At 43.8% G+C, this 15,921-nt stretch overlaps 1 protein-coding gene and 1 long non-coding RNA gene across 3 annotated transcripts in view; one reads left to right on the top strand and one right to left on the bottom strand.

Annotated features, from left to right (window-relative positions):
- Nucleotides 1-10,831, top strand: part of LOC139828836 (uncharacterized) — a 172,335-nt gene extending 161,504 nt beyond the window's left edge. The window contains exon 4 of the long non-coding RNA XR_011740838.1: nucleotides 10,472-10,831. This is a non-coding gene — a long non-coding RNA (uncharacterized lncRNA). The remainder of the gene's footprint in view (nucleotides 1-10,471) is intronic.
- The window catches only part of LOC136106322 (vascular endothelial growth factor receptor kdr-like), a 130,504-nt gene that overhangs the window by 63,990 nt on the left and 50,593 nt on the right, over nucleotides 1-15,921 (bottom strand). For both annotated transcript variants that reach the window (XM_065846616.2, XM_065846617.2), the window contains exons 4-9: nucleotides 14,765-14,892; nucleotides 10,644-10,803; nucleotides 8,998-9,134; nucleotides 7,430-7,589; nucleotides 6,735-6,852; nucleotides 4,833-5,008 (exon numbers count right to left, since the gene is read on the bottom strand). In XM_065846616.2, the coding sequence (XP_065702688.1) occupies nucleotides 4,833-5,008; nucleotides 6,735-6,852; nucleotides 7,430-7,589; nucleotides 8,998-9,134; nucleotides 10,644-10,803; nucleotides 14,765-14,892 (879 nt within the window). The remainder of the gene's footprint in view (nucleotides 1-4,832; nucleotides 5,009-6,734; nucleotides 6,853-7,429; nucleotides 7,590-8,997; nucleotides 9,135-10,643; nucleotides 10,804-14,764; nucleotides 14,893-15,921) is intronic.

Below are 15,921 nucleotides of genomic sequence, written 5' to 3'. Positions count from 1 at the left end.
CCTCCAAAGGGCTGTGCAGGAGATGGGTCTGATACACAAAGGAAAAGCAGTGCTGGCATGATACTGAAGCATGCGGGCAAGGTGAAGGTAGATAATTTTGTGTGGCTCTGCTTCTCATATCTGGCTCAGTACTTTAACCTCAACATCAGTTGGTTTGCAGTAATAATAATAAAAAATTCATGTTTCTCACAGTGCAACTTAAGAGGTTTCAGGGGCCCTTCCATGCACAAAAACTACAGGAGTCTCCCCTCATTCTTCAACTGGCGTTAGATGAGATTCATCACTCTAAGAGCTCTTTTTCGCTGAACTGGCAAAGTCCAAATGTATTAACCTCATCCTGAAGGCTCATTTCCCTCTTTGGGCTCTTTCTGGATCTGGTTGAGGTGATGGGGTGTTGTTCACATGGATCGCCACATATTTATTAACATTTATGGAACTAAATCTCTCTAGTAACAGATGGAGGAATAGCCGGTCACCTGGCTGACATAACAAGGAGCACATGGCAATGCACATGTGAATTCTGCGGGTGCCCCTTTTATTCCACTCCTTGCCCAGGAGAGAGGGAATTCATAAGGAGCCTGTGAATTTCTATGGCTTATGGTAGAGCCTATTTCTAGCACTTAATCCCGCATTTCTTATAGATCCAACACGAGAGCTTGGGGGATCAAGGACTCTGAGGGGGAATGTGATTTCAATTGACTAGAGCAGCTGGAACCCAAAGCAATATTTGCTGGAAGAGCCTTGAGAGAGCAAGGGAGAGAAACTTTGGGACAACGAAGAAAGACTGAGTAGCGGAGGAGGTTATTCATCCCACTTGTGAATTAACTTCTGCCTCGGTTCAGTCTCCGCTCCCACCGTGGTGGTCGGAGCACGCTGACCGCTCCATGAAGGGCTCAGCGAGAACCCTGATACATGCAGATGACTTGTGCAAGGGTGAGAATGAAATGCAGCCTGCTCACCCATAAATAGATCGGAGCTTTTTTGTTTGTGTTCTGAAACAGTTTTGTACTTTGTACTTCAGCCCGGAATAACTCTTTTCTCCCACGTTTCTGCTTCTTGGCTGGCTCAGATGTGCAGCCACCAGCTGTTTGCTAGGATTGTTCCTTCATGCTCCCTCCCCTCCAAATTCTTCAGGACATTATTTTCTTGAAGGTTTTCTCAATAAGAATTTAATCAAATAAAACAAAAACACAGCAACCCGCCGCTTCTTGGACAGGGTTTGATGTGTAAATATGTAAAGAAGGAGTGTTTTGAAAATGCAGTCAGCTACCTCCTGGGGACTCGAGTCCTGCAATGAGCCAAGGCGACTCCACAAGGGAGATATGTGCTCCTGCAAGATTAAATTCCAGCTGCAGCGGGAGCATGGCTGAGCAGAGGCACAGCTAAGCTGCTTCTTAAAGAGACATTTGTTGAATAGCGGCCCGATTCTCCTCCAGGCCAGGCAGCCCTGGCGCATCTTCACGTCAGCCAGGTCCAGTGCCACCCTGCAGCCCTGCGAGTCATTTCGCTCCTCCCTGCCTCGGTGGAGCTGGGACGATGGATACCTCTGCAGATACTCCTCACTTTTATGGCCCTGTCAAACTTTGGGAGGAAATAGCTCCTCAGATTTTCCTCATTAGCATGGAGTGAAATGCCTCGCACACGCAGCGCGCGCTTTATGTCAGAACTACTGTGGTTGCTGCGTATGAGCTCCTGTCCTGCAGGGCTCAAGCAGATGACTTCTTATCTTGTCCTTAAAGGGTTCTTTTCTGCTGCCGTTATTATTGAACAAAATACACCACAAAAATTAATATAGTGCAATCTGATGACTGAGTCCTGCTGCTATTTATCCTTTGCTCGTGAACAGCAATTCACAACACTATTAACTTGAAAATTCCTCTACGCCTCGTTTGAATTCACAGCGATGGGTTTGTCACAGCACGCTGACTGCCAGTTATCCTGTCTGGGATGCTCAGGAGCATTAACGATGTATTATTTTGAAGAGACTCACAGGAGAGGGGGCTGTATGCTTGCTTATAATTTCTTCAATGCAGTGTCCCCTTGCAGCAAAAAACCACATTTGAATGACATTTCTCTTCTCATTCAGGACTCTATTTAAATCATTTTCTTATCTTCTCGTTAATAATATAGATTAGAACTTACTTCCACAGATGCCGCTCTGAAATTTAACAGAATGGCTCTGGCTTTTGGGGAGCAATGCTGTTACTGCAAAAGAAATGTGACTTCTCAGTAACTGGGAGCTGGTTCATGGTTATGTACTCAGCATGAGGCTTGTCGGGTGTTGAATCACTGCAGGCTCCGCCTTTTAAACATGACGCAAAACTGATGCTCCTACCACTGTGTTCACTTGCAAGCACAAGAGCATTTTTTCCATCAAGTCTGTTAATCCCTGTGTTCAGATTCCAGCTTCAGTAATTGCAGACTGCCTACGGTTCTAAGCAGAGACATTAATCACCCCTCCTAGCATAGAGGTGGTTGTTCCAGTGATGGGCAAGGTAATTCCTGCATAAAAGAGCTAGAAAGTGGTTGGTCTCCTTCTCCAGGTCTAAGCGTCTGCTGAGAGTCCAAGCAATTCAATCCATTCACGTGCGATACCAGGATATCAGTCACGATGACCGGAGATAAAATGTCAAGTCATTTGTTGAGGAGTTAAGGGAAAAATGCAAATCTGCGTTCAGTTTCAAGCTTCAGAGGGTTTTTTTGAAAGTAAAGCAAATGATGCCCAGTTCTGAAAAATCAATCCCTTTACTGTCACTGGAAACACAACAATAAAGGCTGTTTGCTGCTGTTGTATAAGCCTCAAGAGCAAAATTTGCCTTTTTTTGGTCTCTGTCCACATTCATCTCAGCAAGACGACCCTCTCCTTGTGCTGAGTGCTTCACATCCAGCGTGTCAGGTCAGTGCTGCAGAGACCCGGCAAAGGCAGGAGATCTGCTGGGTGCGTTGTGTCAGTCCTGTCTGCAGCCAGCGCAAATGTCCTCACTGTCTGCAGCCTTCAGCTGAAGACCAACAGCGCTCTTTGGCAGATATTTTCCTTCGTTTGCTCTCATTTCTGGGCTGACCTTCTTTACCAGAAGAAAAACACTTGCTATTTATTTTTCCTATGCTTGACTGTGCAGCACCTTCTCCAGTCGGTAACATCCCTGCAGCTGCCGGGCTTTGCAGACCCTTGAGAAATGGTGGTTTTGCAATTAAATAATGATTCCTGATTGAAGTCTCTGTGGGGCCGATGTCTCAGAAGGGCTGACAATGAGCACCACGCACTGTGTGCGACAGATGGAATTCCACATACTTGTACATACAATCCAGATGAAAGGCTTGTTCTGCACTTGAGAGCATGAGATGGTTTAATCCTGAAATAGCATCTTGCTGATGCAAACAAGGTCTGTTTGTTTTTTAGATGCCTATTTCGGGAATCGCTGCTCTTCAAGTAAACATTCTCTTTGGCGTGCAAACACCAATATTTACCTTGACAAGATAGTTTATTATCATTGTTAATTTTCTCTTCCTTTGAATGTTTCCGGTCTCTTAGCATGACAGCAAACCCATTGTATGGGTAAGCAATCTCAACTGCAGCTTAACACGTTCCTTCTCATCAGCTGAGCTGCAGTACCTGACCACAAGCATGTTCTTACCTCTCTCCACTCCGAAATGACACATTGGTTTATGTAATGTTGAAGGTATTTTAAGCTATCGTATCTTATTTAACATTTTTAGTGGGGCAAATGTGCTTAAGTGACAAGTTCTCCATTTGTTAGACATTATCCCTTTGTGAAAGGTGAAGTGAGAAAAACACAAATGCTGGAAGTTACATGCTGCAGCAGAATGCAAGAGGACAATTGAGAATATGTTTAAGTGTAAAGAGGATAAAGAGAAAAGAATTCACCACAGAAAAGCAAGCAAACCTCTCTCAATAACTTCATCTCACTGACCAAGTGAACTTCGGGAAATACAAAGGGAAGCAGAGCTGACTTTTGCCGAACTGCTACTTGGCCTCATGATTCAATCTCTGTTGCCAAATTCGAAGGATTAAAAGAGGCAGTGGATGTGCAAAGAGACAAAGTGGCTCTGTCTTCCATTATCCCAGCAAAATGCGATTCCAATATCTACTTTCCCTCTATGCCAAGTGAAGCTGCTTCAGTGCACACCACCGTCTACTGCAGTTTCCCCCAGATTCCCCTGAAAATGAACCTGTCTCTCAAGTGGTCCCAGCAGATAAATGACAATGCAAAAAATACCGACTTAGAAAGCATTTCTGTAGCAGGATGATGGAGAGACATAAAAGACAGGGTAGCTTATCTAGTTCCTTCCGTCAGCCCTGTTGGGACTTTTCCTGTCCCAACAGGATGCTCTCCGGTGCTTTGCCCAAGCTGGTTTTTAATCTCAAGGGATAAAACTTCCATCACTTCTCTTGAGAAACTCTGCCCGCAGCTCCAAGACCTCACTACTAGATATCCTCCCAAACTCCTATTAAAATTGAAATCCTGTTCAGTTTGTTCGCTTTCAAGCCATTTCTTCTTCCCTCTGCAGAGGCACTGTCCTGACACAAAGCTGCTGCGGGCTGTTTCCGAGGTGCAATATCTCAGTGGAAAGTGACTTTAGATGTCCTAGTTCCCAACTAACTCTTTGTACAAGCTCTCTATTCTGTTGCTTTTATTTAACATATGGCGAAATGCGGTGGATAGTCAGTGGTTCCTAAATAAGGTGATCTATGCAGAGCCCTGTATCAGCTACGCTCTGGAAATGTCACCCGTTCCTGCTGACCAGTAAAGCAGAATCACACAAAACATGAGAAAGAACCCAGTAGGTCATTATAAACATCAAGTCCTTACCTGTCACTACCAGCTGCATGGTGAGGTTCTTATACAGGCCGTATTTTGCATTGCTCAAGACGATGGTGTAGTTTCCAGCATGCTTTGGTCTCACATCTCTTATGCCCAGCCTGTACTTCATCGGGTCCGGCTCATAGCAAGTGTGGTTATCTTTGATCAGTTTGCCGTCTTTGTACCTGTTGTGAAAGTCCCACCAATGCTCAGCATGTGCACGAAAGCGTGTTAGCCCAAAGAAAACCCAACTGTTACCCGAATTAGAGTGGGTAAAGAGCCATCCTTCAGAAACAGCAAGGGAAACACAGATCTGTCATCGCTGCTTGAATTGGACATCCGTTCCTTTTATCCTTCCACGCTAAAACTGAGTAGCACTGGAAGTGCTATGGGATGGCTGCACCCAGCAAACAGGAAAAGTATATTTTAATGGATCTGGATGAACAGTGCCTTTTGCATGACAAATGTACATCTAGATGCTCCCAACACTAAGTGCAGGAAATCACAGGTTAGCCCAAATTTATTTCATCGGTCTTGAAATAAGATATGAATTAAGCAGAATTGTCTTTCAGTGTGTGTATGTGACCCCTTACTGTTTATGGAAAAGGTCTGTGATGTGGAGAAGTTACAGTCAAAGGGAAGATCGGAGATGAAATCACAATCTTGACTCCTTGCTCACTAAGGGTCGGATAGCAGAGCCTGCACAAGCAGACTCCACTGCTAATCCAACATGCAGATTTGGGTTATGAATATGAAACAGGCCAGACTTTGCCACACACAGAGCTTCAGGCTGGGTGGAAGGAGAAGCCGGGGCATGTGTCCTACTGCCTGAGAATGCTGGAAACCTCCTTTACAGTCGTTTAAACAACTGTACTGCGAGACCTCCAACATCCACAGCTGCAGCTCCGGACGCGCAGGGCAGGCAGCTCTGGTGGTCCCACGGCAGCTCCACGCTGAGCCCCGGAACAAAGCCTTGGCAGGGACAAGGGAGACGGTCCCCACTTTGACCCATAAAAACACTTCCATCTCTTCAGTAACAATTACAAATATCTCCTGGCAGCACTGATTTCACTGCTCTCACTGAATATTAGAGAATTTGGTGTTATTCCGCTGCTAAAATTAATGCAGCAAACATCCCTGAGCAATGACTGTGCAGGTGCCTTTTCTGCCTGGACAGGCAAACCCCTGCCAGCTGTTGGATGGGATTTCATACAGTTAAAGATGTGTAAGGTGTTGGATAGGGTTGTTAAAGGCCCCCTGTAGAATAAAGCATAGAAAAAGTAGCAAGAGAGGCGACAAGCGGTGAAAGGGTAAAGAGAGAAATTAATATCTCCTGGGGTTGCTGATGTGTTTTCCCTCCTATGAAGCTGGTCCCTTATAGTCCTTGTGGAGCCTTTAGTTTGCTTGAGAGGATTCACTGCATTGTCTGCAAGGGTCTGACATTGCCGGTGGTACAGCGTTGGAGAAAATCACTTAAAAGTTACGCAGAGAAACAATTTCTCATGTTGAGAGTGTGTCCTGCAGCTTTCTATTATGCACTGCCTCCTTGCAGCCTGGCCACCACTAATGGTGGTGAACTGGCAACCCTTCCCCCATAGCTTTCTACGTGAATCTTCCAAACAGTTCTGTGCCCAGGGTCAATGAAACCCCTGTTTCTCCTGTAGGGACCTTTTCTGCATGACTAGGAGAGAAAAATAACATGTGAAAGAGGTATGGCATGGTCAGCTTCACGGAGCATATGTCAGTGCAGGAAGGAGTTGCATCTCCTTAAACTGAACTAGAGACCATGGCCACCGGCGTTCCCAGCTCTCATCTTTTATTTGTGTGGTAAGGAACAGTGAACATCTATTCTAAACAGGAGCCCAAAAGAAGGTCGTGTATTCCTGATTTGCTCAAGATGATGGTACTCACCAGGTGACGCTTGGACGAGGGAAGGCGTCCACCTTTGCAGCTAGTTTCAGTGACTTATGTCCGGATGTAATCTCGTAGTAAGGTCCTTTCTTATGTGAAACTGTAAGGAAAGGTTTGTCTGGAAAGAGAAATGAACAGGAGGATAAGTAATGGCAGAGCATGGTACAGTGCTCACATCTTTGAACTGCATCATGTCTGCCTTGGATTTTTTGCAATACGGATGTGCAGAAGCTGCAGAAAACCAAAGGGAAAGACGAGATGTAACCGCAGATCCCCTGCACTGCTCAGCCACAGCCAGCAAGGTCTATCTCCCGATGAAGGACTTTATATTTAAAGCAGAGAACGTGCATCTGCACTGCCCCTGGAGCAGTGTGTAGAAATGCCTGAGGTCTCTCTTGTCCATGTGAATGCCAGCAGGCCCGATTTTCCAGGGCATCAGCAACCACACATGGTGCCAGCTTTTGCAAAGCAGTTCAGCTCCTGTTAATCCCTGTCCGCAGCCACGTCTCAGTCCTGAAAACATAGTGCTGGATACCGACTCTCACATAGATGGGTTGGAGATTATAGATGGTTAACAGTTGCTTAGCTGGCATTCTTCCTAATGCCATTTGTATATTAACAGATTTAATGTGGCATTATCCTTTAAGCATAAAACCTTGGTTTTTTGGGTATTCTGGTGTAGCTGCAGAACTTACCATACACTGTAATGGTGACGTTGGCCTCCAGCCTTGTGACATTGAACGTTTTGCACACATACAGGCCTGCGTCCTGCGTGCTGACATTTTCAATTGTCAGGCTACTGCGAACTTCATACACCGTGCCACTCTGGTCTATTGTTCTTCTAGGATAAGGGTGCTGGAAGTGAAAAAAAAAAGGGTTCAAAAAGCAGCATGAACCAGATCATTTTGTTCATCCTTTCAAAGTTTGTCAGTAGAGCAGTGATTCATATCACAATTACCATATCTCCCCCTCACTGAAATAAAGAATACAAAAGACAGATCAGCAGGAAGAGTTCTTGTGTGAGGCTTCATTATCAAGTCTAATGAGACAGAGGAACGGGGGGAGCTGTGGCACTGCCCTGCTGGAATCTGGGCAGGTAAATCAGGAGCCACAGCACAGACCAGCCCAGGGCTCTCAGTGCACAACTGCCATTGTGCTTTGCTTTTTCTATTGGTTTGGGGGTTTGGATTTTGTTTTTGGTCACAGTCGGTATTTTTCCGTCTTAAAAACCTCCTGCTTTCTAAAAGAAATATATTATGACAGAAATGTAATATATTATGACAGCCAAGCGCCAATGCAAATTCCTGAAGAATTTTAGGAAACGTTATTATTGCTTCTGGTCGGGTTTTTGATCCCAGAGATTTGGCCAAGAAATTTTACACTCGTAATGTTAGAAATCTAAGGAGCGTTCTTAGAAAAACAACTCTGCTCTATCACATGGAGTTCAACAAGGAAAACTGAGTAACACTGTATTGCTTGCACTTCTATAAATTCTGTTATATTTTCTGTAGTTTCTTCACCAAAATAAAATCAGACATTCTGTCTTTAAGTGAACAAAATAGGTCAAAAAATAATCAAATTTTAGGAATCACATTTTACACCTTTCCAAGAGGCTCACATCCTTCTTTGAAATGTATATTTTGCTGAACTAAAAAGAAAAATAAGCAATCATTTTAATTCCGCGCATGAAACAGAACCACGAGTAGTATCTCAGGTAAATGAACTGATTTGGAAAATACCCCTTCTTCCTTCTTCTTTTCTTTAGGAGAACTAAAAGGTTTTAGAACATCAAAGCAAACGCTCAGTCTCTATGTTTCTACTTCAAATTTGTCTATTTTATATTGCATTCCACAGAAAGCTCAAGAACCTACACTTGGAATTTAAATTTCATTCTTTGGTGGAGATTTCAGATACAATTGGCTTTGTTTCACCTTTTCATCCCTAATAAATGCCAAGATGGATGAGCAGACTGACAACTCACAAGCTTCACCGCTGCTTTTGAGACTTGCCCCTGTGAACCATCCCCACCTGGCTTTTCTTGCAAGCATACTTATAGCCTAAGATTTGCAGGTTCATTTGCAGGTTCAACATGGTCAGATACGTTTTTCATCCGAACTAAAAATACAGTCAATTTTAGGCTTACAAATAGTTGGCTGTATTTCAGAATCAGGAGTACTTAGGGTTTACTCAGCCCTTGGAACAGATTTTCTTTTGGGTAGGGGGAGACTGCATGAGAACAAATTCAGAATTCTCATCAACTCACTCTCCCATTAGGACACGTCCAGATGAACTCAATGCGCCCGTTGATGAAGGTTTCTGCTCTGCATTCCAAATTGAGCGTTTCTCCCACCAGCAGTTTTTTGGGAGTTGCTTTCAGTTCCAGGTTCTGTACTCTGCTCTCTGCAATGAAAAATGTAGAGGTATCAGCACACAGCACTCTCCACATCGATGACATTTAAGATGAAATCCTCGCTCCAATTGCCTCTCCAACATCCACTCCTTTCAGTTTCCAAAACACCTCACCTCCTTGTGTCATTTCTGTGGAAACTGTAGGAAATGTCCACAGAGTGGAAGCATTAGGTCAGCTGTATAAATGCCTGAACATCAGCTGATCAAACTAAGCTGATCCTTTTGAGTGCCTCAACATTTGCGTAGCTGCAAGAGGATTCATTTCTGTAAAACACAAAACCTGATTTCCCGGCCCTCTGATGAGCAGCTGCCTTTCCTTTCTGAATGGGATCTCCAAATCTTCATCTTATATATTTATTCATGCCTTAAATACATCAGCTCTGCAATAAGCCACATTGTGTTTATGGTGCCCCAGACCACTGTACAGTAGCACATGGTAGAGTAAGATATTCCCTGTGTCTTTTGGGGAGGGATGACCTAATGGGTTTTTTAGCTTTGCATTCAGGATTCTAGTAAAAAATAATTACTCCAACAATAAAGAAGAAGAGAGATTTACAGGACTTTTATTTGGCTGCCAGACAACTGTACGAGCCTGTTGTTTAAAGCTGAGTGCTAGTTGTATAGAAGGATGTCGTGATCTAATGGGAATGAAGTCACAAGAAACTTTCCTCTGTCAAAAAAATAATGTATGAGGAGAAAACAAAGGAGAAATAAATCGTAATTGGCTTCATATAAACCCACAGCACTCAAAAATTTAATGTTTAGTTGCTTCAAATTAAGATTTGCATTTTGAGCTGAAGCTCAACTGTAAATACAAGGCAAAGGGTATAGTAAATCACCAAGTGAAACTATATAAAAAAGCAAAGATTTTAATTTGCAGTTTAATGAGGTTTTTATACCATGATCTTGTGTGTTTAATGTCCAGAAGCAAAAAGAGAGCTACAGTTCGGTTTATCTCAAACCAACAGTTGTTTTAACGTAGACGTATCTCAACCCAAGCAAACAACGTCTTGGTGGGGTTTGAATAAAACACTCGTGTTTGTACCACCTCAACACTTGGTAATGTTTCAAAACCAGGAGTGGATCAAATCCAGGTTCTATCAAAGAGGAAAAAGTCAAGACAATTAAATTAAACAATATTCCCTGAAAATAAAAGAAACAGTTTCAGAACAAATATGAGGCCTTGGTACTTATTGTAAAACTGTTCTTTAAGCTTCAATGGTTGTTTGCTGCTACCCTTATCCACAGTCACGCTGAATAAAGCTATAGCTAAATGGAAAGTTAAATATATTCACAAGGTGTTAATATCTACATCTTATTATTTGCAGGAAAAAAGGAGAAGAATGAGTTTGCTTTTAGCAGTCCAGCTTGGACTTGCTGCAGACACATATCAATGAGCTATCTCAAATATAATCGAGGCTAACCAAGAAGTAACGCCCAGGGGCTGAGCTATGGAACAGGAACATTATGGCCGTTCCTCGGCGCGCAGCAGCCGCTCACCCAGTCTCTGTGCCATGTAGTAGGAGGTGAAGACGCTTCCACTGACGTTGGCCGTGCAGGTGAGTACTCCAGAGTACACGAAAGAATGCGAGGGGATGACAAATCCTCTCTTGGGGTCCCACACCATTCTCTTGAAGCTCATCTCCACGGAAGAAGGATACTGAGAGAAAACAGAGAGGAGGCTTGTGAGATGTTCCCTTTCCACCACAGAGGCAGCCAGCCAAGGCTGTTCTGCTGTGGATGTTTGGGTAGATATTTGACCTTTTGGAGTGGCTGGTGGTCTCGTTCCACACATATCTCAAGCAACATCAACATAAGCAAATAGAAAAGTTCTGCCTAAGGTATGACTGTCTTTGAAATCCAAACTTTGGACATCATAACTGAGACTTTTGATTCAGTTGCTCCAGTCCCCTCAGATCTTAGGCGAGATACTATGCTACCCATTGTAGGTCCCATTTCCCTCATCTCTTTACCGGGAATGATTATGCCTATCTTATGTGAATTTTGTGAGGTAATCTGTGTTTAAGAGTAAAATTTGCTTCTCCTAATGCTACATGTAGCTACCATGTGTTTTCCTGGGATCTCACAGTACTTTAAAAATATGTGTGAATTTAGATCCCCAAAACTCAGAATTATTCGTGTCACTAGCTCACCTGATAAGCTATGGTCTGTGGCTAGTCACCAGATTCTCTTTGTGTCACAGAAAGGAACAAGACGCTTCCAGAGCAGGCTGTTGATTTCCACTGGGCACCGAGGCAGCCTCCATGACTTCAGATGGTAAATCATAGGATGGCAGAAATAAGGGGACTTAGAGATGGTTTTTGTCCTAAATTCTTAAGTGCTTGTAATTTTCTGAGACTCTCAAAAAAACTACCTGTAAGTTCTACTTATGAGGAAGAAGTGAGGATACAAAAGGCAAATGTGGAAAATAAACTAGAGTAAAAATTCATTTAATAAGAGTGAACCCTCTGCATGCCCTTGGACAGCAGCGATGTCAAGCAGGTTAGCTTTTGCTATTTGGAATAATTAGTTTATTATCATTATTACCACATAACAAAATAATCTGTTTGCTAGAGAAAATCCATTGGCTGAAGAATGAAGGGTTTGGGGAAAGCCTACAGTTGCCGCATGATAACTAACTTCATTTGCACAGCTCTTCTCCCTTCTTTTTATCATATACTGGCCCCTCAAAGGTGAGGCAAGTTGATGTTTTCCTTGTCAGAGCTACCTCGTTGTAGCTTTGGGAGCTGCACTAGGGACTGCAAGTGGGACCTTCCCCAGTGATGTAACAGTTTTGCTCTTCTTCCTGTTGTTACACAGCACGCAATTTATTTTTCTGTCTCCGAACAAACAGTACTTTTGTATGGCAGAGCGGTTTAAATAGGATTCAGTTTAAATTATACTCCTGTTGTGAAGAAATTTCAGCTCCAGGCTTTGAGAGCTGATGCTCGTACCTCTCCTATGAATACAGAGTTGATCAGGTTGGCATTGTTTTAGGTTGCTTTTTATTATATATTCAGCAGAGATCAAAGACGCAGTAATTTTGGCTGTGGGGCAGTGACTGGTGATGTTGCTGTGGGGAAGGAGGCACAGCGAGCCAGCTGCTTGCGTTTGGAACAGCACTTCTGACAGCAGTGGGAAACATGGATTTTGTGTAAATACTTTTGTGTTCAGAACCATTAGGAAAATTCAGGAAAATTACAGAAGGTGATCCGAGACCTGATATTTAATCGCGCTTTAACACCCATGGAGTTCAAACCTGTAGGTGGCAAATTGCACACTGGCCCAGCTCAGGGACTGAGCAGATCGGACAAAACCGAAAATGCTTTTTTTCCCCAAAATTAAGATAATGTTAAGCAAAATTTAAAGTTTGAATTATGTGTCTTTAAATGGGTTTATTAACAACAAAAATGATATGTAGAGTTTGCTCAGATCTGTTTAGTATTAGCAAGAGGTACCTTTCCCCATACATATTTAAAGGCCAGAGAGTGCAATGATTTTAAAGTATAATGGTAACATAAGGAACTTAATTTAAGGTGGAAAAAAGTACATTTTCTACAAGAATAATAAAATGTGATAAAGCTGAATTTCATGGTTTGGCAGCTCTGCTCCCTGATGGCTAAGGGAAGGGAAAGAAAAAATAACCCTACTCAGGAGGCCCTTTTCAACACTACACACATATTAAACATCTTCATAAAATATTCAAAAATATATATTTAAACAATCAAACAAGAAGCGTCAACGCTGCTTGAAGGAAATCACAGTGGCTTTCCTCCCTTTGAAGTGCGTTGTCTATTGGAGATTAAATTTGGAAGAAGAGGATGTTCTAAATCTGTCTGATGGCCTTGTTCACCTCTCCTCCCCCGTGCTCACCTCCCGCCCGCTTCCTCCTCGCACGGGAAGCCGCCACCTCGGCTCCACACGACGCTATGAGATTCCCAGACAGGGCAAAACAAGTGGTGACTTTCCGTAGATGGAGCCGGGGCCGGCAGCTCCCAAAGCCAACAGACATCTCTCAAAGCCAACAGACACCTCCCAAAGCGCGTCCCCCCGAGATGCTCCCGGCCCTGGGAGCTGGCGCTCAACATCTACATCCCTGCCCTGCAGCCCAGGGAAAAAACCTTGCGGGGACAATATTCTTTGCAATTCAAAAGGGAGATTTCCATGGAGATTTCATTCCAGCAGCAGCTTGCAGCAAGTTAAAGGGCTTCAGTTTGTGTTTGAAGAAATTACCAGGAGAGGATTTCGCTGGCAAGCAGGGAGAGCAGGGCTGCCTATACATAAGGGGATAAATGTGCAGGTCTGCTCGGTTGAGGTTCTAAGGCCACATTCTCCCAGGCAGTCAGCACTAGGACAAGGGGGCATGGGCTTCAACTCTGCCAGGGGAAATTTAGGCTGGAGATTAGAAAGCAATTCTTTGCAGAGAGAGTGGTCAGGCATTGGAATGGCTGCCCAGGGAGGTGCTGGACTCACCGGCCCTGGAGGTTTTTAAACTGAGATTGGACACGGCACTTAGTGCCATGATCTGGTCAATGGACTGGAGTTGGACCAAGGGTTGGACTTGGTGATCTCTGAGGTCTTTTCCAACCCAGTCGATTCTGTGATTCTGTGATTTAGGCTCATGCGACTGTGCCGAAGTCAACAGCGACACTCCAGCAATGAATTTGATTGAAGTAGGCTTAAATAAGATAGGGATGTTTCATTTTGATAGCCAAGGAGGAGAAGATGATAACACTTCTCCAGGCCGAAGTGATAAGCCTTATTCCCTGCCTTTTAATCCCTACTGACAAAACTTAAAAATAGAGATCTGCTAAAGCAATAAGGCTCGTGCTGTCCCTCTGCACGTCTACTGGAAATGAGCCATTGCTCTCAGCAGGAGCCCGAGCGCCGTCTCGGGCCTCCGTGATTCCATGTCCTGTCTCCCAGGAGAAGGAGACATCCAACAACTGAGACATCTGAGAGGAGGTAGAGGTCCTCAGACCTCTCTGCCCCCACAGCATCGGCCGATCCGTGTGTGCTCCGTTCTCACACAATTCTAAAGTGCTTTAAATGAGTGACTAGATGTCCATCGACTGAGGAAGCCCCAAGACCCTACTTTTCCACTTTTATTATACAAAATGGCCTTGGCCTCCACAGAGCGTTCTGAAACCTTGGCATTCAGATGTAGCTGCTGCTGAAGGGGTAGATGCTGTGGCCATTTACTTCTGAGGCTGAAACTTGGTTTAAATTTATGAAATAAAGCAGAAATGGGCAACTGTTCTAAAGAGATTCAAGGTATAAGAGAGATACATTTTCATGAGGATATCTAATAGCCAGGTGTTATACAAAGAATTTTGAAGAAAAATAGTGTTGTCATCTATCTTTGCCAATTTATGGAGGAATATCAAGCTGAAATAAAAGAAAAATGTGTGATAAACTCAGCTTAATCCCCAAAACACTCTTGTACACCATTCAGTGGTAACAGCCTGCAAGAGTAGGACTGTGCTTCTGGATTTTCAGTGTCTTTGCTATTTTTTTTCTGAAACTTATCCAGCTTCATACGTTTTATTTGGTATTTTTAGCCATTGTGTTGGCAGCACAGGCCTCTGAATTGATTGAGTTTCTCTGAAACAGCCACTTACCTGGATAAGCTTAGGTTTGATATCTGGCGAGGTAACTCGGCAGGGGACAACAACCGTCTTCTTAGCGTCTAAAATGTAGATTATTTCAGGATGTTCCGGGTGAATCTCCACAAATGGATTTCTGTAGTCTGCAGGGAAAAGGACATTGATTTATAAAAGTGCTCCTTTACTGATCAATGCCCACAAGGGCATTGTAATCAGAGTAGTTCAAACCCACTCTAGGATGTGACAAGACATCAAGTCCCATCTTGCTTGTTTGCAAATGCCAGTGTCATCTAGGGATTAGAGCAAAGGACCAAGAATCGGAATATTTTACCAGTTTGCAGTGTCATCTGGTAGAAATTCAAGTTGTTATCCACCCCCCATCTGTAAAAATAACAAATTGGCTCCACAGGTCTTCATGGCACCTGAGTTGGTTCTTTCCCCCACCTTTCTTTCATAGGTGATGTTGTACCGCAGCACTCCTGAATTCCACACAGCAGAAGTGCAGAAAGCATGCAAAAAGGGAATCTAGACCCATCATATTTAAAGCCAGGCATAAATAATCTGTTTAACAGAACAGGGAATTAACCTAATCATGTTCTTGGGGTTCTGTGGGATTTCCTACAGATCTGCCACAGTAAATCAGGCTGAGGTAGTTTAAGTGGACAAAGCTTCTGAGTCTCATTCACTGGTTTTTCATTGTATGAAAACAGTGATTGGTCGTCAGACAATTAAAATCACAGAATCACAGCATCCCAGAATGTCAGGGGTGGGAAGGGACCTGGAAAGCTCATCCAGTGCAATCCCCCCATGGAGCAGGAACACCCAGCTGAGGTTCCACAGGAAGGTGTCCAGGCGGGTTTGAATGTCTGCAGAGAAGGAGACTCCACAACCTCCCTGGGCAGCCTGGGCCAGGCTCTGCCACCCTCACCAGGAACAAGTTTCTTCTCATATTCAAGTGGAACCTCCTGTGTTCCAGTTTGTACCCATTGCCCCTTGTCCTGTCACTGGTTGTCACCGAGAAGAGCCTGGCTCCATCCTCCTGACACTCACGATGTTTGTGAAATCCTAGCACCTTTAGGATTTTTCTAAAAAGCATTCTTTGACTTGATGTTCTTATGGTATGAAGTTTCCAATACCATCCAGCTAATGCAATACCAACTACACCCCACAGT

This window comes from Patagioenas fasciata, chromosome 11, assembly GCF_037038585.1.
Source record: "Patagioenas fasciata isolate bPatFas1 chromosome 11, bPatFas1.hap1, whole genome shotgun sequence".
NCBI lineage: Eukaryota > Metazoa > Chordata > Aves > Columbiformes > Columbidae > Patagioenas > Patagioenas fasciata.
The sequence above is the reverse complement of the archived record's forward strand: the minus strand, read 5'-3'. Positions and strand labels throughout refer to the sequence as shown.